Source organism: Rhinichthys klamathensis, unplaced genomic scaffold, assembly GCF_029890125.1.
Source record: "Rhinichthys klamathensis goyatoka isolate OS25496 unplaced genomic scaffold, OSU_Roscu_1.1 h1tg000259l_1, whole genome shotgun sequence".
Lineage (NCBI taxonomy): Eukaryota > Metazoa > Chordata > Actinopteri > Cypriniformes > Leuciscidae > Rhinichthys > Rhinichthys klamathensis.
In genome coordinates, this window is record NW_026606781.1 from 116132 (window position 1) to 143292 (window position 27161).

General features: G+C 36.9%; 1 protein-coding gene across 5 annotated transcripts in view; it reads left to right on the plus strand.

The window, feature by feature from the left end:
- The window catches only part of camkk1a (calcium/calmodulin-dependent protein kinase kinase 1, alpha a), a 120090-nt gene that overhangs the window by 59503 nt on the left and 33426 nt on the right, over positions 1-27161 (plus strand). For 3 of the 5 annotated variants that reach the window (XM_056267376.1, XM_056267381.1, XM_056267377.1), the window contains exons 2-3: positions 7907-7963; positions 17263-17671. In XM_056267376.1, coding sequence (XP_056123351.1) covers positions 17369-17671 — 303 coding nt within the window. In that variant the 5' untranslated portion in view covers positions 7907-7963; positions 17263-17368. Of the gene's footprint in view, positions 1-7748; positions 7804-7906; positions 7964-17262; positions 17672-27161 lie in introns of those variants that run through there. The other 2 variants (XM_056267378.1, XM_056267379.1) reach the window with 2 other exon arrangements.

Genomic DNA, 27161 nt, shown 5'->3' on the forward strand with positions numbered 1-27161 from the left:
ACTCTCTTGTAAGTTGCTTTGGATAAGTGTCTGCTAAATGCAAATATAAATGTAAATGAAAATGTGTGTTGAACGTTCCAGAGATGCTGTATAAATGTTGCAGGATAGAAGAATAGTTTGAGATTTGACAATGTGAACACCAACTGTTTCTTGATAGGAGTAGCAATACACACTACGCCCTGTTCAACTGGTTGAAAGTGTCAAAGGGCTTTGGTGAGTTTCTAGATAAAATAATGTGGTTATATAGAACAAAATTATGTGGTCTTTGTGTGTCCTTTCTGCTTATTTGGCTTTTAGTTGTAAATGAGACCATATCTCAAGCTCGATTGATTCCCAAGTGTGTAATCCAATTTTACACCTGACCTCAAATGAGACTTTCATTTAATTTACCATGGTTAATTTCAGCTTTAATTTCATTAATGTACCCTGCACCGAACATGTAAGGAACATTTGAGAAATGAATGTACTGTATAGTTTAAGACTTTTGTATGTCACACGTCTATCAAACAGAAATCCACAGCATAAAACACAATAAAAGCTTTATAATAAATAATATAAACAGTTTTTAATGTTTTTTAATGAGTCTTGTGAAATATTTGTAATGTTTTTGAAATGTATTTTATAATTTAAAATAATGGTTTTATATTTTAATATATAATATATTTTAAAACATAATTTATTCCTGTGATAGCAAAGCTGAATTTGCAGCAGTGTCACATGATCAGATATCATTCTAATTTGCTGATTTACATTTCTTATTATCAAAGTTGAAAACGGTTGCTCTGCTTAAAGCTGCAGTCCGTAGTTTTTCCTCTTTGTCGCCATCTCTGTTCGAAATTTGCAATTGCAGTTATTCACGGAATTTTTCAACTTTACGTGGGTTGTGCCTCGACATGACACAGCGCAGAGAAATCCAATGTTTTGAGGAGAATGTGTATGGAAGTAAAATAATGCCAAATGTTTTTGAAACAAAAAAGTCTGTTGAATTGCACTATTCACTATATGGAGATTATGCTCAGTAATCTACTGCTTTTCCGGCAGTTCTTGGATGTCAACGTTGAATTTATTGTCGAATTTGAACCACTGAATTTGTGGAAGCGAATTTGCAAAGTGAAATAAAATGGACCGAAAATTGCTTGTTGAATATTATAGGTTGTATTTTTAAACGGTTTGAATATTTTGGAACTGAAATATGAAAGGTGCATATGGATTAATGAATTTTTAATGATGAAAATGTGTTTGAAATGTTTTGAATTGAAATATTCACAGCTTAAATATTAAACAATGCTGAATTTCAGCCCATAAAAATGCAAGCCCTAAAATTCAATGCATTAAAATGCAAGCATGGTTAATGCAATGCTTATTTTTTTTCAAGTAGTGCAATTCAACAGGCTTTTTTGTTTCAAAAACATTTGGCATTATTTTACTTCCATAAATGTGCGGCTGTCAGTCGCCGCGCCGGTGTGGATACTGTCATTCGGAATCACAGATTCTACTTTTTGGAAGTATGACCAACATAAGAAATTTCACCGGAAAATGTCATCTGAACAAGTAATATCCACTTTTGTTCTGACCAACTAAGGGGAAAAAAGCATTGCAGCACTGATTAAATCTAACGATCACTTATCATATCACGTCAAACCGTGGAAATTATACTTTGTTCTCAAATTGTTCATGTTAACAACATCAGCATTGCGTGACATTTAATGCCCTTCCGATATTTATCCTTGTTTTCGCATGGGTCCGGTTGCAGTCTCTTTTTTTTTCTGTAGCTCCGAAGTCTTTTGCATTTTATAATGGGTGAATCTCCAGTTGTCACTGGTGATCGTCGTTTGAACCTTTCTGTATCCGCCATCAAATTTATCAGTTTAATTATATCAAGTGCTGTGAGAAAAGGCTATAAATCTCCCCCTCCAACATCCTCACACGCAACATAGCCTACTAGCCGAGACTCTTCTTTATGTGTACAGATGTCACGTAATGACACAAAGACATGCTCGAATTTCCCGCGGAAATCCACCAGTACCACTGGAATTAAAAACACTATTACAAGCTTATCGTTTTGAATCGAGCTAAGGCAAGCAGAGAGTTTTGAACACTGGCTGGTTATGTATTTTCTCAAATTTATTTAGGATAATTTTTAACCCAAAAAAGCTACGGACTGCAGCTTTAGATTTTTTGTGGAAATTGTAACAAAATATAACAATGTAAAAGTTTCTACTGCCACTTTTGTTCTAAAGACAATGCAAATTTCACTGACAAAACAGAATTGACATGCTTTCATTTTGTTCTTTATGGGAATGATGTGTGTAATTTAAGAAAGAACTTTATTGGTAAAGAGAGAAATTATGTGTTGCTTTTTGTCAGCTATTCTGGAGAGTTTCGGAGATGGTGTTTGTTATCTACTGTATATATCCATAATGAACTCTTTTGTAAACTTTGGGCAGATTTTCTTAGTGTCTAATGTCTTTAAAACCATTTGAAATCATCTATGATTGTCTGATTTTATGAATTTAAATTAAAGTGCCCCTATTATGGATTTTTGAAAAGTACCTTTCATGTAGTATGTAACAGCTCTAAGTGAATTAAAACATCCTGCAAAGTTTTAAATCTGAAAGTGCACCGTATAAAGTCAATGGAATGAATAGTTTTTCAAACGAGTCATAAGCCGTTTCGTTGTGACGTCAAGACGAAACATTAGCATATTGCCCGCCCACTTATTGCGCGTGCAGACACCAGGGAAAACTTCAACCTCATGTCGAGAAGGTCATACATGCTCTACAATGTGAAGGTAAAGCCAGTTTTTTTTCACTGCCCAAGGACGAGCATGTGAAGAATAGGTGGTTAAAATTCATCTTTACCACGATACCACAGCAGTATAATCCTAAACTTTTGCTGTGTTCCCTTTATTTTACTGACGACTGCTTCTCAAATCTCGGAGTTTAATGCAGGAATCGCAAACCGCTTGCTCTTGAAAGATGGTGTTCAAAATACTTAGTTTGGAGTTTTATATTGTGTAGGTCTCCTGCTAACTGGTTAACTAACATTATTACTTCTGAAATACTTCTGCTAATCAGTTGTGGGCCACTATTACATAAAACTGTGTCTATTAATGCAGATTATTTTCTGTCGTTCTCACTACTTTGAGGAAAGATTAAGCATGGAGCAAGATTTGTTTTTACCAACGTTTATGTTGCATCAGTCATTCACGCTAGAGCTCTGCTAATGTATACATTGCATACATGCACTGTTATTGATACAGTTTCCACGTGTTCATCGCAATATATTAGAAAATACTCGGTAAATAAAAAAGTACAAGTAAAATAATCGGTTTGTTGATGGACATGCACTTGTTAATGCTGATTGTGAGGAATTACAGTTGCAACATCTCATAATGTACCTCAAACTATGTAGTGTTATCACTGAGAAACGTCCTGCTCAAGTCGTCCTTGCGATGGAGGTTCGGGTTGAATGAATAGTTCTTCTAATGTTTCATCATCGGACTCGCGCTCGGATTGATATGGTAAAATCGACGTCATTGTTCGTTACTGTGTTTAGTTTACGGTGTAGGAAGCCTCAGGACACGCAAAGCTGTTTTTGTTTTCGACACGCGCGCTGTACGTGGTAAACCAATCCCAACAGACTGAGCTGTCTGGCCAATCAGAGCAGAGTAGCTTGCGGAATGGAGGGATTTAGAGAGATTGATTCATCTGACGAGTCGTTTGAGAATCATTGAAAATGTGGTGATGTGCAAATGTATATTATGAGGAAATTAAACAGTTTTGACCTTTGATGGATGTAAACCTGTTGTAGGAGACTGCAAAACAACATTTGGAAACTTTAAAATAGCTTAATAGGGGCACTTTAAGCATTTAAAATGAGTCCGTAAGGAGGCAAGATGAGATGCTCCAGATAAAGAGAAGGATTGCATGTTAGTAGAATAAGTGTAGGCAGGAGAATGAATGTCCCCTGCTTGCTGCCCCCATGTGAACTGCACTCACATAAGCGTGTGTGTGGTTTGAAATGGATCCTTCTTAATGGCTTGATGGATGCAATATAAAGCTATTGTTGATTGTAAAGTAGATGTTGAGACCGCTTCCTATGATTTTCCCATCACATCTCTTCATTTTCTTGTCAGTTTTTAAAAATTGACCTTTAAAACATAATTTGTTTCTTACAATGGCAGTAACAAGCAACTTGACAACATCTTAAAAATGTGGTGTAGTTGAGATGAGACACAACACAAAAGTATAGTGAAGCAGTCTACTTCCAAATTGCATGTGTGATTTATCTATGGGCTCAGGGTGAAAAATGTCTATGCAATGTGACATTTTCTTCATCACCAAATCCATCAAATGATAGAAAAAGATTATCATTTCCCGCAATAATAGAACGACTTAAGTAAATAATTAAATAAACAAGTAAATTAATGATCAAATAAGGCTGACGATATGACTACTGCCACAGTATAATCTATTCATTGCTTTCATCTGCCACAGTGATGTCTTTAAAATATCTTTATTTGTGGGATTTTCTCAGAAAATATGAATAGGCCTATATGTGGTTACAGTAATTGTGACGAATATCATGTGAATAATTTGAGGAACAATTTTAAATTATTTATAGCCTTTATTTTTCCTATTGCCCTCTCGCACTGTTTTTCCTCCCTGTTGTCATCAACTTACTGTTGTCCTTCCACCATGTTCCTCTCTATCTCTCGGTCCTCACATTGTGTCCGTTCTTAGTGTGGGATTACCAGTGATTAATGAATCAGTCTGATCACACCACATCAGCAGTGAGGATTAGTCTCTGCTGTCCATTACTGTATGAATGAAGCTTTCCCTCATTCACTGTACTGGCTCGATATGTAGATCAAGAGTCCACCATTATACTAATTAACCAGATTATAGTGTTACATACATTAAACACATTCCTTCGTAATGAATGATTAAAATGCTACATGTCCTTTAAAATCATGGTATTTTCTTATTAGTGTAGCTACATTATACATTATACATTTTTCACTGCTGTGAAAAAAAGATGCTTGGGTTTAACAGTTGGCTGTAAATGCTATACATGCACAATGCACAGACACACACATCAATGCTAGTTAAAGCTGTTATGTCTGGCCATAACAAGCAGTAATGCTGTCTGTAGGTCAGAGCACATGCCCAGGGGCTTCAGACATTAAAGCTGGTAGCTGGATGTGTGATACTGTGAACTTCACATAGTGTATCTTGTATAAGTCTTAAGAATATTCATGCTCAGTTTTAATGGTGTTGTATTTTACAGGTAGAAACAGCCACACACGAGATTTTCTCATGCAGCCATTAGTGCTTTTAAGTATTTTATTTATCATTGTGTGTTTATTATATTATTTAGCCATTATTTAATAATTCATGGGGAATTAACTAAAAAAAAGGTTGTCAATTCAGATATACAGCACTGTTAAAAAATTTGGGGTCAGCATGGTATTTTTTCATAGAAACTATTACTTTTTTATTCAGGAATGTGTTAAATTAATCAAACGGGACAGGACAATTATAATGTTACAAAATATTTTAAATAAATTATGTTCTTTTGAACTTCCTATTCATTAAAGAATCCTGAGGGGGGGGGGGGATCCACCAAAATGTTAAGCAGCCGTTTTTAACAATGATAATAAGAAATGTTTCTTGACCAGCAAATATTATAATGATTTCTGAAGGATCATGTGACACTGAAGATTGGAGTAATGACTCACTGTAATGATCACAGGAAAAAAAATACATTTGAAATGATATTTTAATAGAAAACAGTTCTTTTAAATTGTAAAAAATGGTTCACAATATTATGTTTTCACTGTATTTTTGATCAAATAAATGCAGAATTTATCTTTTTACTCACTTTTTAATGTCCAGAAGGGGTATAAATGTACAGTACTTGCCCAGTAATAACAATCAAAGAAATTATATATTGTTGTGACAAAATCATTAATTTCATTTGTTTTATTTAATATACATTCTAACAATGATTAAACAATTTAATCTCTGAACTTTTGTACAAAGTATCTCTTGTTCATGTAGGTTGATGATATGAGCATGTCAGACTGTGTAAGCCATAAAAGGTATTGTTGTCACTTATAAGTGCCCACTAAATTCACATTTCATGTTCCAGGGGGCCCTTTAAGTAGATGGATACCAGAGAGGCCCTGGACCATTTGCTGAGGGGGACCCTGCAGTCTTCATGCACAGTATTGTGTTTAAATTAGTGTCTGGTTTGAGACCATCTCTAAGCTGTTGCCTTTGTTGTACCTGCCTGATATTCAATAGGGCATCTCTCTTTTTCTTTCTCTCTCTGTTGTATAGCTGATATGTTCAATTCTTTCTTTCATCACTGCAGAGTGTACAATTGAAGTTTCTCTCTGAGAATAGTCATCATTTGTCCGTTCACCCTCTCACGCTGGCATTCTCTGACAGCCTCCTCTGAAATCCCCATCCCACTTAAGTCGGCTGGCAGCTCTGTTTTGTTCCCTTGCTGACTTGAATGGGTTTTAATGGTGCTGCTTCATGTTTGAAATTAAGACTCCTGGCTTAAGACAGCAAACCAGACTCAAGAGCCCTGTGACAATCGCCACATCCAACATTTGCTCTGAAATCCTGGCCTATAGTCAACAACATAATGTCTGAGCTCTCTGCAGTCAACAGACCCAAACATCTTTTCTGGAGGAGGCAGACAAGTTGTTTTGGCTGGTTCTCTTGCATGTGGAGTCCGAGTGCTTGACCTTTTTGTGGTCTTTTTGTCCACATCATACTTCTGAGAAGATGGCAGTCTGGATTCCTACTGGAAAAGAGGGCTGTAATTCTTCTTTTACTGAGTGAAGGCACTTGCACTTGTCTGTTGCTCGCCTCTTTTTACTAAGTTTAGAAATTCCCCGTTATCCCCGTTATGATGGTTATCTGTCTCAAATTCTGCATGTAATAATTGCAATTAGGAAAACTTGGTTAGAATGAGCATTGGCATACAGTGGGCAAAAGTGATGGCCGGAGGGGATATTTAAAAATGAAGAATACACTAAACATGGTTATAATATTAAAATGACAAAATTATTTGACAAGAACAGCTTTTATTTTAAATAGATTTTTTTTTTTTTGTAACATTAACATCTTTACTGACAATTATGATTAATTTAATGCGTCCTTGGTGATTTAAAAGTATTTTCTTTCAAGAAAAGAAAAATCTTGTTGACTCAATTTTTTAAGTATATATAGTATAGTAATAGCACAGTGCTGTGTGTTTTTTTTTAAAACTTAATACAATTAAGTTATTGCTATACTTAGGCTTATACATTACTGCACACACTAACAATGCCAAACTGAAACTGAGAAAGATGGCTTCAAAGTTTCTGGGTTGAATTTTTATATCAAAATTGATTTTATCAGTTTTCACACAACGCTTTCCCTAAACCTAGTTGAGTAAAACCTGTCTTGTCTCAAGAAAGATCATAATCTAAGAGTCTTGATTTTTAGTCATAACGCTATTTTGATAAAACGAGTTACTGTGGTTTGCCGCTGTAGATGGTCTTATTCACAAAACTCAGTGCTATTTACTAAGTGTTATTAATGTAGCAAAAGAAGGTAAATTAATTTTTTATTATTCATTTTCCATCATACAGATTATAAATGCTAAATCACCTGTTGATCACCTTCAAAATATTCTAACATATAATCTTTTGATGATACTTTCAGATTACTTGTATATCTTCCCAGCTGTGCTAACATCTATGTACTTTGAGAAGGAAGTAAAGCTCATGTTTCAGGATGGGTACACAATATTTATTTATTTATAATAACGGGTTTTCAAGCACATACTGTTCTCCTTGTGTTGACATAAACTCGGTTAAGAGTTTTTTTTGTATCACTCACAGGTTGCTTTATGCTGTAGGGAGACTAGTGGAAGAAACGTTTAATGCTGCAATACTAAGGTGAGTCCTACTTCATCTACTTGATAAGATCCACTTTATTATCACTGCCTTAGTTTTACAATTATTTTTGACAGGTCCTTTTATATCATCACATTTTACACCTGATTACATCAAGTTGTTTGTGGATCGGTCTAAAAGGGCAACTTCTACTTCTATTAAACCCTCATACTGTAATCTGTCTAGCTGTTCCTTCGTGTGAAATCCCACTTGTATTCATCTGCATGTACATTGGCCGTGTCCTCAATCACCGTACGCTCCAGCAGTTTAAAGCCTGTCAATATTCATCTCATCAGTGCTCCCACTCTCCCTCAGCGCTTACCAGCCTCTTAAAGGGAAAGTAATAGCCGTTTATGGACTCTTCAGACGGTAAAACTGTACTTTAGTGCTTCATGTTTTGTAGCAATATGTTTCTATGCATTTGGATGTACAGTAGCTAGAAACAGTTTGGGTTTAATCAGGATTTTTTTTAGTTGACAAATCCCACTATCGTGCTTTAGAAAACAGGATATTAAGAAAAACCTCACAGTCATGTTTTCTGCTAGATTAAACCACGACTACTCTTTACTGTCTGTAAAATAAGTGTTGATTTAGGCTTTGCTACTGGTTTCACTACAGCTTTGACAATTTTGTAAATGTATAAACAAAAGCAAAAGTGTGATTTACAGCCTTTGTATGATTTTAATGTTTTTTGTTCCATTCTCTTAGCAGCTAATAATTCAATACACAAAACACATTTTGGACAGCCCAAACTAGGCTATATATTTTGTAATTTATCAATAATCATTATTATATAATTATTATAGATAATTATAATATATAATTATTAATAGGCAAAAATAATTCACAGTAATTTATCAGAAAACAAGACTTAATATCCGTGTCATTGTGTTGCTCTAGTTGAATTTATTTTATGTATAATATTTTTAGGATGCTTAGATTTTTTTTTTTTCCCTTGGAAAACAAGATTTTTTGGAGTGTAGTTTTGTTCATGGTTTTTGAGGACAAGGGCATGTTGTGCAACCTGTCCATGTTGGCATCTGCGTTACTTCTACCAAGTGACATATGGATGTGACAGCATTTTTCCCCCTTTTAAAAATTAAACATGTATTGTGTTGTCCTAAATATGGATGATCATATAGTTAGTTGCATTTTCAATAATTGCTTTAGCATTTTTTCTATGACTCAATACGAGCACTCACTAGTTGAGAACCACTGTTGTAGACTGCAGAAAGATTTTAAAGTTTATGGTGACACACCATTTATTATGTTCTATTTCAAAGCACATCTTTCTCCCTGTGTTTAGTCAAGCGATAGTTTGCTGTTTATCTTGTCTAATAGCACATGGTTCCCGCTCTAGATCACCACCCACTGACTGATACAGCGCTAGAACCGTTTGGGCGCTGTTCCCTCACAGTTTGCATCAAAGCTTTGGTGCTGAATTGAAGTGAGAGGAGGCAGAACGTGGGCATGTAGCGTTGCAGCCGTTCACCTCTCCTCCTCCTGTTTTCCCTCTTCACATATCCTTCACTCTGCTCGATGAATTCCTCCTCATCCAGAGGGACTCTCTTTAACAGCCGCATAAATGCACTTTGCTTCTACAAGGACGCCTGCTTGAGCTCAGCTCTGCCAGTGCAGGAAGAAAGTGTGTGTGTGTGTGTGTGTGTGTGTGTGTGTGTGTGTGTGTGTGTGTGTGTGTGTGTGTGTGTGTGTGTGTGTGTGTGTGTGTGTGTGTGTGTGTGTGTGTGTGTGTGTGTGTGTGTGTGTGTGTGTGTGTGTGTGTGTGTGTGTGTGTGTGTGTGTGTGTGTGTGCGCACTAAAGTCTGCACTCTGCATACAGATGTCATGGATTGAAATGGATATCCAGCACCTGGGAGAACAACTGAAGCATCTGTGAATGCAAAGTTACACTCACACACAGAAAAACACGATGTGAGTTATATTCTCTTTAGCATGAGCTGTGACAGGCCTGTCTAGAAGAGTTTAGAAAGTCAGCTCTTGCTTGCCTACCAGAGACAGAATGGGGAGGAGATTGGGAGAAATCGCGATGTAACGGACTAGCCTCAAAAGTAGCGTGATTTAAGCTAAAAAGCTACATTTATTATACAATTGTACATATAGATTGTGTTAAAAATGGTTTGATGTTAACATGTTGCTTACTTTTAAAAGTAATGCATTACAATATTGCATTACTCCCTAAAAAAGTAACTAATTGTGTTACTTCGTTACTTTTTATGGAAAGTAATTCGATACATTACTTTTTTCTCACCTGGGCTTTGCTTGCCTGTTTGTGTTTTAATAACAACAACAAAAAAGTTCTATTTTTGGCAAATGTAAAGGCCCTTTCGCACTAATAGTGAAATGAATAAGCCTCAGGCTGAAAGAAATGCAAATTCATGCCTGTACAGAGTGTGCAGTTAAAAATAAGCCTTTCAGCGGTTCTGCCATTCTGGATTGGAGAAGAATAGGATACAGGAGAAGAAAGTTCAACACACTTACTTAAGCAATAGTAATGTTAAAAAATGAAACGCAAATGTGGTTTATCTAAAGTCATTTTTACTTATTAGTATAGTTGAAGTGGCTCATCGAAGGTCAGCAGCAAAGACATTGGTTAATAAATTGAGATTAAATACATAAAGTATATTTGTGTAATTTAATATATTTAATTATTGCAGGTTTGCGTAATATTCTGAGATTGCATTTCACTGTTTTTATTCATGTTGAGGAATACTGAATCTGTTTTTGTGCAAGTGAGATGAGTAAATGCATGTTCACATTTAGTCTAGAACTACAATAACCATCATGTTCACACAGCGCACACAACGCCTCTGGACTTACTCACGATTTCTCTCAACATTGGGACAGGAGAGCTGTCAGTCAATAAATGGAAAAACTAAGTAACTTGCGTTACTTATTTGAAAAGTAACTCAGATATTTTGTTGTAAATTTAAAAGTAATGCGTTACTTTACTAGTTACTTGAAAAAAGTAATCTGATTACATAACTCAAGTTACTTGTAATGCGTTACACCCAACACTGGTTAGACACAAAGCGGGCCACCTCTCTAGAATTAGCATGATGCCCTCACACAATAGCATAAAATAGCGCCTACAGATACTGGATGAAATAGTTTTTTGATTAAACTGTTTTTATCATTAGATTTCAGTATTGAATTAATTATAAGTATACTCAACCATACTTTTGCTTTATCTGCCATCTTGGATTTTCTTTGCAGCTAGGCATTCTGATATTGCATTCCGTGCAGGATTCGTGTTATCCTCCTTTAGAATTGGGCCAAAAGATTTTCAAAAAAGCTAGAATTTGTACACTTTTTGCACACTTTCTGTGAAATTATGATAATTCTGTGAATATACAGAATTATCTAATCTCATTATCTCATTAACACACTTTAGCATACAGGAACTAAAAGGTTTTCCAAATTAGCCAAATTAATTTTAATCAGATTTGCCCTCCTATCTAACTCTTAAGTTCCAATTATAAGAGGAAAAAACACACAAACAAGAAAACATTCATAGATGAGATAATTGCAGGTGCAGGTTCCCTATGGGCCTAGTGATTCATCTCTTGTTACAGAGATCTGCGTGAGCGACTAGAGTGACACCTAACACCGATTGCATGAGAAGATTTTGGGGCATTTAAGACTTGTAGCATGTAACATTAGTCTCTCACTTTCCATGGTTGCGAAAGAATGTGTCTGGATGAGTCAAAATCTCTATTTTTAAAGATGAACCAAGAATTCTCTTATGGTGCCTCACTTATATTATTATAAGCTGCCCATCTGCCCATGAGGAAGTGAAGTCTCCGGATCAAAATTGATTTTTTTCTGTTCAACACTGGCATTAAGTGGCACAAAGAGAATTTGATATATTAGCTGGTATATATACATTTAGAAATTTAGAAAATCAGCCGTGCTTGTTTGCCTCTACTCACTATTATGTTGTTTCCAGTGAACGTAATTGTTTTGTATAGTCAGTGCCAATGGAACGCTCCTGCACATGATTTTGCTGAGCGCACTGGATTTTGACAAGCCAAGGGTGTGTGTCTGCCTCCTGGATGTAATATGCAGTGTTTGCTACATTGCGCTTTTGTAACGATTCATTTCAGATGCTTGTAGATAGTGTTGGAAATGATTACTGAACACATTTGTGCTGAAAGTGACACATAATAGTATGATATACAGTGTTTGTTTCAATTTGACTGATAGCTACAGTAAAGAAAAGTAAAGACATTTATAATGTTACGGATTACTATTTCAAATCAATGTTGTTCTTTTGAACTTCCTATTCATCAAAGAATCCTGAAAAAATGTATCACAGATTCCACAAAAGCAACACATTGATAATAATAAGACATGTTTCTTGAGCAGGTGTGTGTTTGTTCATTGTAAACAGGCCTGAATCCACTGATGACATTGAGATAAAACTGCCCCAGTGCTGAGCCTGACAGAAGGACAATGCTTTGACCTAGAGCTCAAACAGTCAGTGATGCCAGTCAGAACGAGTTTTAGATTGAAGGTTTGCTAGTACAGTATGTTAATTTGAAGGCCTGACTCATGAATATTTATTAGTTTGTGTTGATGTTGCCAGACCAGTCACGTAACTAATTACAATTCATGAGTCAAGCCTTCACCTTGTTATTTATTCATAAATTAATGTGCAGATACACTTGAGTTGTACATAGATGTTCTATGCTGGCTTAATATTGAGATCAATATTACAATATTAGATCAGCATTAGATGTTTTCTTGTTTTGATAAACTGTCAAAGCATTGTATTAATCCAGAAATCAGGTCTGTAACTTACAATGTCAGATTTATAAAGTTTATAAAGTTTCATTCATTTCTCATTTATCACTCTTTCGGGTTCAGAGATTTTGTAGATCAGTGGATATTTGCGCAGACCAGACGCCTAAAATTATTATTTTTTTAGTTCAGTTCAGGCCAACAAAACATTTTAATATCAGTCATCTAAATTCAGTTAAGTTGTTGGGCCAGGCTCACCTGGGGCAGTTTTAAAAGGCATTTGGGAATTGTAGAAGAAAACCTCTCATGTTTGGTCCCTTTATATTTTGAATAACCTTGAGCAATAGAACAAGGTAACATGTCCCAAATACGTCAAATCGAGAGTGGCTCCCTTGCCATTTGCGTTACAGGATGTCACTCTGTTTCTGGAGCCTGTCTCGTGCCTCAGTGTCTCCAGCTCACTGTAGGACAGAAAGGATTTAGTTGCGATGACATTTCTATTGTTCATCTGCTTTTCCTATGGTAATTCTCCATTCCCCCGTCATAGAGGATTCTCTGAAATGGTTTGCATTGGAACGAGACAATAACAGTAAGAAATGAAGGGAGATGAGTGGAACGATATTATGAGAATGGATGAAGAAATTCATTCCTACGTCTTTCTCAAATGCTTTCTGTTGCTCTATATTTCCATGTAGAGAGCTATATTTTGTATTTCCACCTCTTTTATCTATAAAACAAAGACTGCTTTGATTCTCTCTCTATGAAGCGAACAATGTCTGATCATAAGAGAGACATTGATGTTAGAGAAGTGAACTGTGCCCTTGCTACCAGCAGATGGACAGACAGGTATTCCTGCTCAGTCTTTGCAAATTCTGGACACTTCAGCCAATGTGTGAACTATTTGCATATTCACTCAGTCCTGAATATCAGACAGTTCGGAGATCAGTATTTGACTGCCATACATTTATTGATTTCTGTTGTTCTATTATGTTTTTTTAATGGGATTATTGATATGATAATATGTACTGTGAATGATCTGGGGGGGATTTTGGAAGTGGAATATGACAGCTTGGCAGATTTCCATTTCTGTTAGTTCTGTCATGTTTTTTAGCATTTTTTTATGTAACTTTAAAATGTATTAATTGTGAACCGTAATAAAAAAAAAAGTTTGTAAAAAATGTACTGATCCCAAACTTTTGTACGGTAGTCTGTATAACGTTTGCACAAATGTGAATACTTCCGACTTTACTTTAATTCTCGGTGATATTTCTCTACATTTCTTTGTTTTTTGTTTATAAATTTAAATTGGTATAATTTACTGTTTTATTATTTGACGTAGCATGCAGTTTGGGTTCAGGGTCCTGTAAGGTTCCTAATGATTTGTTAGCTTTCTAAAGCTCTGTTGCAGTGGGGTTGAGTCTGGCCCTGCAGTGTGTTGTTAATCACTAGGCCTCAGGCAGCCGTCTCACATGCAGCCTGTGAATGGATAGAGGAAAAGACTCTGTCACTGTCTCAATCAGCCACAAACAAACAGATAGATAGATTATTTGAGTTTAAAGGCTCTGAGGGAAATAGAACGCAAAGTCGCACACACACATGAACACACAAGTCAGTGAATACAAAGCAGTTCTTGTTCACAGTGGTGGCTCCTAATTATCTTCCGTCTGAGGAAATTGGGCTCCCTTAGAGAAACACTTTTTTTTTTCAATTAGCTGGTCATGTATGGATGACTTCATTGGCACTTTGCTTCCAGTAATATTCACACCCTCCGCAGAGTTAATGCCAGAAAAATGCCATCGAGAGCATGATCAAGACATAACTGACCCTCATTAGAGCCCAAAATTAAGTTGAGGACTGATAATGTTCACACAGAGCCTTTCATTTTTTTGCTTGTTTGAAAAGGAGGAGGAATAAGAGCAATGAAATTTGATCGAATGAGGATACAAAATCAGCTATATTACCATTCCTTCATGTGTCTTTTTACAAAACACAGCAAGCATTGTTTTTATAGAACATTATTATATATATTATACCATCAGTTTATACCACATAGTAATTCCAGTAAATTACTGTCAAATTAACAGAACAACTTTTCCAGTAAATACACAAATGTGTTGTTCACACAAGCAATAGCATTCCGCCTTTTTACCATTCACACATCACTACCAAGGGTCCCGAGCACAAGACATGCTGCAAACTGTCAGACGGCCGTCTAGCGCATGTTACAATAATTTAAAGCAGAAGAGCTTCTGTAAACGGCTCCGACAGAGCTTTATCATATTCATAAACTTGCCTTGGCCACACTAGACTTTGAGCATGCAAAATGTCTACAGATGCTGCAACAGTCATGATATGATGTCACACTCTGTGCCATCTTTTTTTTAAACCTATATTCAACATATAACAAATAATAATAAATCCAACATGTAAAAAACAAAACAATCTACTCCACTTTACTGCAAAAAGTTAATTCAGCTTTAATTCAAGTTTAATTCAGCTAAGAGGTCACGCTGTGGTGTATCAATCTTCTATTGGTCACACATCCAAAACTACTTCGGATGAGCTTGCGTTTCTGGTCTCCCACATTTGCATGCGTTTGAATGCAAGTCAAAGGAAGAAAAAGTGTAGTGTGACCACCCCTTTATTCTTTGTTCACACATAGCATTGTACCAATAATTTACTGGTAATATTACAACTTTTCATACCGGGAAATTGACAGAACTGATTAACTGGTATTTTTGAAAAGGTCCTGTTCACACATGATTTACAAGTAATTTACCATTAAAGACTGTATGTGTGAAAGGGGTTATTGTCAGTGCAACAAAGTTGAGCACATTTTGACTTTATACAAATTAGCAGTGATACTGCAACCTCTCAACCTTTTTGACTCAAAGGATCCCCTCTGTATTTTATATATATATATATACTCACCTAAAGGATTATTAGGAACACCAAATTAATACTGTGTTTGACCCCCTTTCGCCTTCAGAACTGCCTTAATTCTACGTGGCATTGATTCAGCAAGGTGCTGAAAACATTCTTTAGAAATGTTGGCCCATATTGATTGGATAGCATCTTGCAGTTGATGGAGATTTGTGGGATGCACATCCAGGGCACGAAGCTCTCGTTCCACCACATCCCAAAGATGCTCTATTGGGTTGAGATCTGGTGACTATGGAGCCATTTTAGTACAGTGAACTCATTGTCATGTTCATGAAACCAATTTGAAATGATTCGAGCTTTGTGACATGGTGCATTATCCTGCTGGAAGTAGCCATCAGAGGATGGGGACATGGTGGCCATAAAGGGATGGACATGGTCAGAAACAATGCTCAGGTAGGCCGTGGCATTTAAACGATGTCCAATTGGCACTAAGGGGCCTAAAGTGTGCCAAGAAAACATCCCCCACACCATTACACCACCACCAGCAGCCTGCACAGTGGTAACAAGGCATGATGGATCCATGTTCTCATTCTGTTTACGCCAAATTCTGACTCTACCATCTGAATGTCTCAACAGAAATCGAGACTCATCAGACCAGGCAACATTTTTCCAGTCTTCAACTGTCCAATTTTGGTGAGCTCTTGCAAATTGTAGCCTCTTTTTCCTATTTGTAGTGGAGATGAGTGGTACCCGGTGGGGTCTTCTGCTGTTGTAGCCCATCCGCCTCAAGGTTGTGCGTGTTGTGGCTTCACAAATGCTTTGCTGCATACCTCGGTTGTAACGAGTGGTTATTTAAGTCAAAGTTGCTCTTCTATCAGCTTGAATCAGTCGGCCCATTCTCCTCTGACCTCTAGCATCAACAAGGCATTTCCGCCTACAGGACTGCCGCATACTGGATGTTTTTCCCTTTTCACACCATTCTTTGTAAACCCTAGAAATGGTTGTGCATGAAAATCCCAGTAACTGAGCAGATTGTGAAATACTCAGACCGGCCCGTCTGGTACCAACAACCATGCCACGCTCAAAATTGCTTAAATCACCTTTCTTTCCCATTCTGACATTCAGTTTGGAGTTCAGGAGATTGTCTTGACCAGGACCACACCCCTAAATGCATTGAAGCAACTGCCATGTGATTGGTTGATTAGATAATTGCATTAATGAGAAATTGAACAGGTGTTCCTAATAATCCTTTAGGTGAGTGTATATATATATATATAGAAGGCAAAATTCGCATCATGTTTATTTTTCTTTATTTGACAAAAAGCAGAACACTTTGTTTTTATTGTGAGTATCCACAAAAAAAATAGACACTTAACAGGATCTAATGATGTAGAACACTTATATGTAAGATCAAAATCAACAGAGTAATTTGAGTCTCTTTTGCACTGATAAGGAAAAAAGTGAGCTCGTCGCGCCGGCGTGATAGCCGACCCCTGAGGGTTAAGGGAAGTCAGTCCATTCGGTGCCCATCTTGGAAGCATTCAGCTCCTGCCTACTTGAATGAGAAAAGTTGGTCAAAGTTTCGTCCAAATTATGTTTCAGTAACGTACTCTTATTGTTTCTTTTTGTCTCTTCCTTCTCTATATCTGTCTATATAGCCACAGCTTCCTGTAACTGCAAACCAACGTTGGAGGTTTACCACTTAACGTAAAAAAAACCACACACCCCTCCTCCCTACCTCAAAGCTCCTCATACTGCATCGTCATGGCGATGAGCAGTGATCCTGGTTGCTTGGGGTTGGACCTTGACCCAGACTCTTCCCCGACTGCTGAAATGACTGACAAGATGTCCGCAATGTCCCTAAGGTCTGATCCCACCTCCAGTGTAGTTAAGAATGGGACAGGTGTGAAGAAAGCTCTGCCCAAGAGGCCACACCTGTCAGGCAGGAAGATGTCATTGCAGGAGAGAGGGACGTACGTATCTTCTGGCGGCGGGGCTGAGCGCTACTCCCGAATAGCCAGACAGCCAACCATCGAGTCCAGACGAGTGTCCATCTCAGACTCGCAGGTGAGAGACATTTAAATATTGCCATGGTTGTGTATGAAATATTATTCATATGATCGTTACATTTACTTTTTTAGGATTTGATAGATTGTTTTGATGACCGATATCTTCAGGGTGGCCAAAGGCCGATATAAACATTTAATAAATAAACATTCAAATTTGTACTTTAGATAACAACTTATTGATTCTGTAATCCTATTGTAGTATGTTTTGCAAATAAAGAAATTGTTAAACAAAAAATGGTACAATGGTAAAAAAAAAGAATGTAAATGGTAAAAGAAATGGCAAATGGTGGAAAGTATATAAAGTAATATGGTAAGTCTGCACAGTGAAATCATATTTTCTCTACAAAAAAATACTAGGTAATGCTGTTTTTGCATACAAAACACAGTGAATATGACATAGCGGTCAACTTTTAACTGCCATAAAACCTGGTGAACATGCGGCTCATTTGAATTTACGCAAATGCAAATGAGATCTGAAAGCAAGATTTTGAGTAGAATTAAATCTCAACCTGTTTTTCAAACAAAGTTATCATATGGCTTAAGGTTTGTTGCTCGTGTTTCTTCAGTGACAGCAGATTTGTGCATGGATGGAACAGATTTCTTAAAGTTTGTACGGTTCTTGGAATTAAATATTTACTAGATAATCAAAGACATGTTTAAATTATATTAATGTCTATTTGCTGAATGCCGATGGTATATGAGAAATCTGGTTACTTCTCTTACATAGCATGAAGTGTGTGTGTGTGTGTGTGTGTGCGTGCGTGCGTGCGTGCGTGTTTGAAGCTAATTTAATTTCCTGTGATTAGTGTCCAGGACAGGTCATGTGGTGACCCATACAGCCATACTTTAATAAGGCTATTTTCATTCATACACAGCCTCAGCATCCCTTCCTGGATGTGTGTGTGTTAATTTGGTTTAAGCCAGAGAGGAGCATCAGCTGGTCGGGTTCTCCTCATCTGCTCTCACACCTCTCCAGTGATAGCCGCAGAGGGGAAACACTCGTAACTCTAAAGCTATTTAGTTTGAATCATTTTAATGTTCATACTGGAGTATTTGCAGTATTTTATTTACTAAAACTGTCAATATTTATCAATATTTACAAATCAAACTCATTCAGTTGAGTCAGTAAGTGAGCTCCACTGGATGAGTCCTATTTGTAAATAAGTTATCATTAATAACTCTATAACATTAACAAACTGGAGTAAAGCATGTATGTGTGAAAGTGTACTGCTTTAAACTCAGTTTGACCATATCAGTCTGACTTAAGTGTAGTCCGACTAACAGACCTAGATGTTGTGATTGTACTGTATCTTGGCTTCATCCAGTGTGCATAGCTGCATACAGACTGTTACTGGCCTCAGCTGGAAAGCTTTAGTGTCCATTCATTGCAATTGGATGGAAAAGGGCAACATGTTTAGTTTGTTATTAAAAACTGCATTTGGTGTTCCACAGAAAAAAAGATTGTCATGGAGTTGGAACGATTATGACAGAATTTTGTTTCTGGATGAACTAATCCTTTAACCCAGCCTAGACTGATTAAGTTGGTCTTGGTGTTCAACTTATTTAGCTGATCAACTAGCTGATCTTCCAAACTGACTTGATGATTAGTGCACAAAACCCCTCTAAAATTAGCGACCCAGGCCAATTTGTCCAGAATGGAAGACCTGTGAATCAGCTTAGGCTGGTTTATGGTGTTTTTCTCAGCAGGAAGTGCAAAAAAGAGAGAAAGAGAGTCATTAATTAATATATGTATGTGGTCAGATCATGACCTTGCGGTCAGCACGTGTGCTTTTAACAATGATAAAGTCATTTGCAGTCTTTGTATGGAATTTAATAATTATCGAAGTATGAAATATCATCAAAAACACGGTTTATGAAAAATCCATTTGTGGACCACTGCAGGTTAGCGGTAAAATCTTTATGAATTATTTTATTCTTTAATAGAAGATGTAAAAGCATTCAGACAGAAAGCATGGCATTTCGTAAGGATAAAATATATATAGTTCAATTAATCATGGATTCATGTAGATTAATTAGGATAAACCAAATCATGAGTAATCTTATATACTTATTTTAATAGATTTTATTTCTCACAAAAATCTTTTCACATCTGTATTATAAATGAAAGAATATGTGTAATGAGCAATTGAACACACATTCTTATGAAGAATAAGAAGAAATCAAACATTGCGTTTTCTAAGGATCTTCATATGAGTCTCTGAAATGATCGCTGTTAGTTAGAGGTTAGCCTCATACAGCACAGCATATCTTTCCCACATCCTTGCATGTTCTGCCATGATGTACATTAGTGCTTGTGAGATGGTTGTCACTGGTGGACAAGGGGCTTCAATTCCATTGATTGATATTGTTCTGGAGAGAAATTATATTACTATGAGTTTCATTATCTTCACAATTAGTTATTTAATTAACTGGATGCTGCATCTTGAGGGAATTGCATTACATTGCATCTCATTCTCTAACTGTGTATATGTAACTGGTCTCTTTTCTGCGTTGTGTTTTTGGTTGGTATGAGAAGAACAGGACAGCATTCGGCAGTTTCACTGATCTTTTATTTCTGTCTCTCACTGCATCACCAATGCAAAGAGCATAAATCACATATAACATGCATATAACAGAAAACATACCTGATATACTAACAAATGTAATCAGCCTCTTAGTGTGAGAGTCGCCCTCATTTACTCTATAAAACAAATGTGATGTACACTTATCACGTGTGCTCTCATTTCACATTTAGGCCCAGATGCAAAACTATCACTTAGTCGGGATGAAATGACAAAAATAACCACACAGATAGGTAAAATAATATTATATACATAGATTAGAGTGAAAATATAGACATAATAGCAGATTATCGGGAGGCCAAAATAACCTCACCTCTCACTGCATCATCAATGCAAAGAAGAAGAGGAGGGGACAGAACAGGAAATTATATTGACTCATGACATCACATCAATTAAAGGGAAAGGTACTCACTTCACTTAGGCAGTCATATCAGGTACGTAAACGAACAATTTTGTGAGAATTCTAATAAACTTTACATACATTCAACAGTACACTTTATGTACCTGTTACATATACATTTATATTTGTACATAAAACATGTTTAGGAACTTTTCCATGCAGAAATCATGATGAATAAGTAATTGAGGATAAAATATACACTACAGTTCAAAAGTTCCATTTTTTTTTCAATTTTTGAAGTCTCTTATGCTCACCAAAAAAAACCCACACAAAACAAAATCACACTACTATCATGGAATAGTAGTACAATTTTAAATAATTGTTTTCTATTTCAATATATTTTAAAATGTAAATTATGACAGAGCTGAATTTTCAGGAGCCATTACAGTCTTCAGTGTCACATGATATCCTTTAGAAATATATATTGCTGATTTGGTGTGAAAACTGTTGTACTATTTATATTTTTTTTTATGGAACCCGTTATTTTTACGGGATTTGTTAAAGAATTGTAAGTTCAAAGGAACAGCATGTCAAGTGTATGTTCAGTTTTGGTTTCATTTTAGTTCCTGTTTCCTTTGTTCTCATTTTCCTGTTAATTAGCTTCCCATATGTACAGTATTTAAGCCCTCAGTTCATTCAGTTCTTTTTGCGGTGTCATTTATGTTATTCGTGGTTATTTTGGTAAGCTTTCTCCTGTGAACTCCTGCATGTTCTTTTGTTGGATTTGTTGATTAAAGACTCTTTTTGGTAAATTCTCCACCATCGTGCAGCTAACTCATGCACTTTATATAATAATTTAACGGTAGTGTTAATTAAAAAAAATTAACTTAGGGACCATGGAATTAATGCTAAGTGTTTATTTGCATTATTAAAAATGTAAAATTTTATATTGAAAATATATTATAGAAAATTAAGTGACCCTAGAGCAAATACCTTAAATGGAAATGATGGGTGTGTATTATGCCAATTACTAACTGTAGGTAGTCACGCCCCTTTAATTGCAGTAATCTAGATTCATCGACATTAGATCCGGAGTAAGAACAAAGTGATGTGTATCTCATCCAACTTTTACACAATTATTTGTGAATGAGACCCATTTTATGTGAATTATAATTCATGATATTTCTGAGGTTGAGGTGTCCTGTTCCCTTTTTAACCTGAGTCTGTTTATAATGTGATGCTGAGGCTCTCAACCTCTCATTCTATTCATCCTCTCTCTCTCTCTCTCTCTCTCTCTCTCTCTCTCTCTCTCTCTCTCTCTCTCTCTCTCTCTCTCTCTCTCTCTCTCTCTCTCTCTCTCTCTCTCTCTCTCTCTCTCTCTCTCTCTCTCTCTCTCTCTCTCTCTCTCTCTCTCTCTCCTTTCACTTTCTTTCTCTCTTCATCCCAGGAGCTTGTCACATCTTTGAGACTCTACTGTTTTCTTTGACTTACAGGACGAGCAAAAAAAAAAAATCTGGGGTATTCTCTGAAGTGTGAGCAGTAATGTGAGGCTGTTTTATGGAGCACAGAGCAGTCAAAATAATTGACTGTCAGGTTTCATATGGCTGGATATTTCTTTTTTCTTTTCTCTTTGCTTTTGCTCTTTCTCTGTCTCTGTTTCGGTTTCCCTTTTGCCCTTTTCCAGTTTGTTCTCTTGTACTATTTTCTTCACTGACCTTTGTCCATGATGCTCTCATGCCCTTTCTGTAAAATGCTTTGCTCCCTCTCCAGCATTAACCCCACACACATGCACACAAACCTACACTACTTGCACCCTGTGATCCCAGATGTTATTGTACAACATTTGAATGCACAATACGGTAATACCTTACTTAAACCCAAGATTATCCGGTTTAAAAAGAAAAAAAGGACCAACCTGGAAGAGGACCAAACTGAAAATTGAGCCTGTGCGCTAATCCTCGTCTGTTCCCTCTGTGAAAACCTCAGCTATCTCTTTTGAACTTTCTCTAACATAACATACAGTAGACAACAATAAACTTCCCACATCACTATTCCTCTTTTTTTGTGTGTGGATATTTCTACTCTCTTCTCTTCCTCTTAAAGGGATACTTCACCTCTGGGAAGATGAATGTGTATTTAATATTGGTCATTTTATATAGTAGAAATGTGAAATTATTTTTGAAATTGAAGCATTCTAGACTGAGAAAAAGGCAGAATTTTTTTATTTTTTATTCATGTGGCTGAAAGACAACAACTCCCAGAATGCACTTACTTTGCTGCCCTTACGAGGCCACTCCCAAACCACGCCTACCGGTTACAGGCGGCAGAATCCGAAAAATGGATACAACTAGGCCTGCTTTGATACATCGTGAGTATTTGATAAATTTCCTTCGAAATGGTGCTAAATTGCGTTGTATCGGGATGTACTAGCCTAATGTATTTAACACAACTTAGACTTTCACATTAAAAATATGATGCAAGGCAGGACCATGTCAACAGAGTAGCTTAGTAGCTCTGCATATGAACTGTTTTCCTCCAATTGAAATCACTATTTCTCTAAGCTAATACATTATCTAGGCTAATCCATACTCTAGTAACACTAAAGGTTTATAAAAAGAACCACAACCAATGTGAGTTATAACTTTTAATTAAAAAAATAATGAATATTAACACTTTTACACACTCAAAGCTCTGCGGATTCAGCGATCTCGTCCAGAAGAAAATGGAATCGCTGAGATTCGCGACAGCAATAGGACTCTATGTCTGTTTCCATAGGCGCACAGCGAGAGCACTGACACCGCCAGTCCGCCCCAGCTCGAGTCTGGCCGGGCAACTGTTTATCGCGGTATTGCGGCTCGTACAGGTAGCCGCGAGCATCAGATTCTCGCAACAGATCTTCGAAATCCCCTTCTGCCATTTCAACTTCAAAACTATCTTCCGCATAGTGATTAGTCTACTATACAAACTTTCTACACAGACCAAGAGGCAAGAGCCTGTTAGCTTAGCTTCTACAGAAAGATGGCTGACGCTATCTTTACATTCTGTGAGTGAGATCCCGCCCCATATGGGCGTGGTGAAAACATGCAGAACACTGGCTGTAGTCTTTACCCAGCTAGCAAAAATTGTGCGGGCCGAGAGCGGCCCGATTAAGGCTAAAACACTCGGCCAATCCTCGGCATGAATCTAGGTCCGATTGCTCTGCGAGCACTCGGTTTTAACGCGGTCCGATTAAGGCTTAAACACTCGGCCGAGCGCTCGGTTTTAATGCGGCCCGATTGCGGAACCCCGAGTGAGAGGACGTAACGCTCCCCTCCAATCCCGTTCCTTGTTTTGGCTTATTTAAACTATTGATTTTTCATTCATGTCAGGTTAATACTAAAATAGCTGAGCAGCCATTATTTATGCAAGATAAACTTAAATAAAACAGCACAAGGAAGACAGGTTTCATGTTTAATGCATTTTTTTTATTGGACCACACTTCTCTCCCCTCTGATGAATGAAGGACACTACTTAAATTAACAAAGTCAGCTCATCACACACACGTCTGGTTCGCTATCTTTGTGGGGACTCTCCATAGGCATAATGATTTTTATACTGTACAAAATGTATATTCTGTCCCCTTACACTAACCCTACCCCTAAACCAACCCATCACAGGAGACATTCTGCATTTTTACATTTTCAAAAAACATTACTTAGTATGATTTAAAAGCTGTTTTCCTCATGGGGACCACTGGCTGGTCCCCACAATGTAGGTGATCTCAGGTTTTACTATACTTGTGGGGACTTTTGGTCCCCATTTAATATAAACAAGGGCACACACATTAATAACAGATATTGAAATATCACAGCATTAATGTAAAATCAAGGAGTTCAAAATACTAATTTCCAATATCAAATTTGTAACTTTAAAACATTTAATCCCACTGCGTTTTTGAGGTCTATGTTGTCTGCCTGTTCGCCCTCTGGCTTCGGCCACCATCCCTATCAGAGGCTGCAGCCACCTGGTGATGAGGAGCTCTATTTCCTTTTCTGTAGAGTCTTTGGTCAGGGCATTCCGGCGGACTGCATCTGAGAAAAACACAAGATAGAAGAGGGCAGCATGACCATGTGATGTTACTCTGCAACCACCAAAACTTAATTTGGATGCAAGGCTCTCCTCTACACTTACATTTCTTTTTAATTTAAAAAGTTTAGGAGCACAGTCAAACATTTAGGAGCACCTGATGTGACCTGATCTGAAAAATGACAAATTAACCTTCCCATTATAAGGTGATTTATATTTGACGGGTTCGTACAGACTCTGTCATTATGAAATTCCAGGACTTTCAAGGACGTAAAGCACTACTTTTTTGGATTTCACGGACTTCAATCAGCACTTATCAAACAATATCTTATTTTTATTTATTTTATTTTTTTACTCAAATTACATATGGTATCTGATGTTTCACTTCATAGAGATCAATCCATTGACCAGCGCTGTCAGGCATGGGAAATTAGCCTGGCTGCGCCCTCCTACGCACTTCCGCTCAATTTCATTTTCCTTCAGTACTACGTCTGGGACTGCTGTATATTCTTAGGTTTCCAGAAATCAATTTTTTGTAGGACCAATCAGCGAACAGAGGGAGTGGCTGAGAACGATGATGGTTGACAAATGAAACTTTGAGGAAAAATACAATACGGAGATGTTACATACAGCACAATTTTTAAGAAACAAACATCAAAATTCAAGACCTTTTAAAGTCTTTTTAAGGTATTATTTCCAAATTAATAAATTCAATGCTTTTAAGGCTTTTTAAGGCCCCGCGAGAACCCTGTTAGTTATTTAAGGAATATAGCATGAGTGAGAGTGGGGACTGACTTTTAGGAATGATCTGATTAATGTATAAATTAACTCACCAGATTTTTCCTCTCCTCTGGATTCTTTAATGTCTCCTCCAAACATTGTAGCTCCTCAATAGTTGAAAGTGGCGGGAGCCCAAAATGTGTTGGGTCTGGGCTGGCGTGAAGTCTGGAACTGCTTGACTGCTGGAGATTTTTTGGAAATGCACCAGGATGAGCAACTGCTGCTCTGATAGAATCGAGCTGAATGAGGATCTCCTTGGCAATTGCTGTAAGACAAGAAAAAGCAGGCATAGCAGATTAGTAGCAAAACATTATATGTAGATATGTCAGAGTAAACCGAGAAAGATCACTTTGTAGAATTCCTACCTGTAGGCACAGCCTCTCGAGAAGACCTGTTCTGTGTGTCATGTACTTGTGGGGTGTTCTAAAATAAAAAAGCCACAAATATGTTACAAGACATGTAAATTTACATTACAGTAAGATATTGCACGTTGTGCATTGGAAGCACTTATTTTAACAGATGTCTGTTTTGTATAGCTAACTCTGTAAAACAGAAAGCAAACTTTTATATATATATTTTATTCATTTTTACATAAGTTGTAACGTTAGCATATTCCTTTTGTAAAGCTACAGAACATGTTTGATTCATCAATGTTTTGTAAGTTTGAGCCATGTGTTTATTAAGGTCTGAAATAAAACTGAAAACTGAAATAAATATTCCCAGCACTATCTGTGATTTAGTATGCTTGCTTAGCATAGGAAGTAATAAGAAATTACTCTTTACATTAAGGGAGATTAAGTGAGAACAGGGTGTTTGGGGAATCACTTTTTTTCATCGCATGCAATTGCATAAATATTCCGTCGCATTTTTTAAGAAAACGTGCCGCATAATTAAGGATTTTTGCCCGCAACATATCACAAAAAAAACTCTGCATTTTTCTGGAAGGACAGGTTAAATGTTACTATAGTGCATACGTTACTTCAGTTTGCACCATAAAACTACAACTATAGGCCAATTCACACCGCACAGACAAACGCCAGCAAACATGTTATGAAAAATAAGCCAACAGCCACCGACAAATTCGAGCACCCACGGAAAAACACGAGATATTGCCCATTCATTTTAACCAATACAAGTAAAAGATTGCAGCTTTCAGACACGACTTTCTTCTCGATATTGTTAAATGTCGAAAGTGCATCTGTTACAGGCCCCGCGCAAAAGGCCATTAAATGCATTTCACGACCACGTCATGTCACAGCGTTCACAAAATGGCGGACGGTCTGCACATATTCAATATCTTCACAACCCAGAACATTAATACACAAAATATTTGCAGCATGAACATACATCGGAATTACAGGACTCGTCTGCATATTAAGTTGTTATCATACCTGTAAAAACAGGAGCAAACGTGTCAGAGTAACCATACTGCGAGGGCGCCGGCGCAATACTGCTCCTCTATAAGAGTCCTCAGTTCATTTTCATAATAAGAGTCCCGATCTCACTCAGCAACAGACAATGACCCAGCTTTCAGCATGACTTATACCAAAGTCTCACATCATTCCTCTATTACAATTTACATAAGTAAAATAAACATTTTCTTACAGGATCAAAATGTGTATACTTTGACAATGTTTGTTGCCAGTCTGTGCGGTGGGCCTTAATCCAGCTAAAATTTTGTTCTACTTTATTTTCTTCCACAGATCAAAGACTGTGCTCGT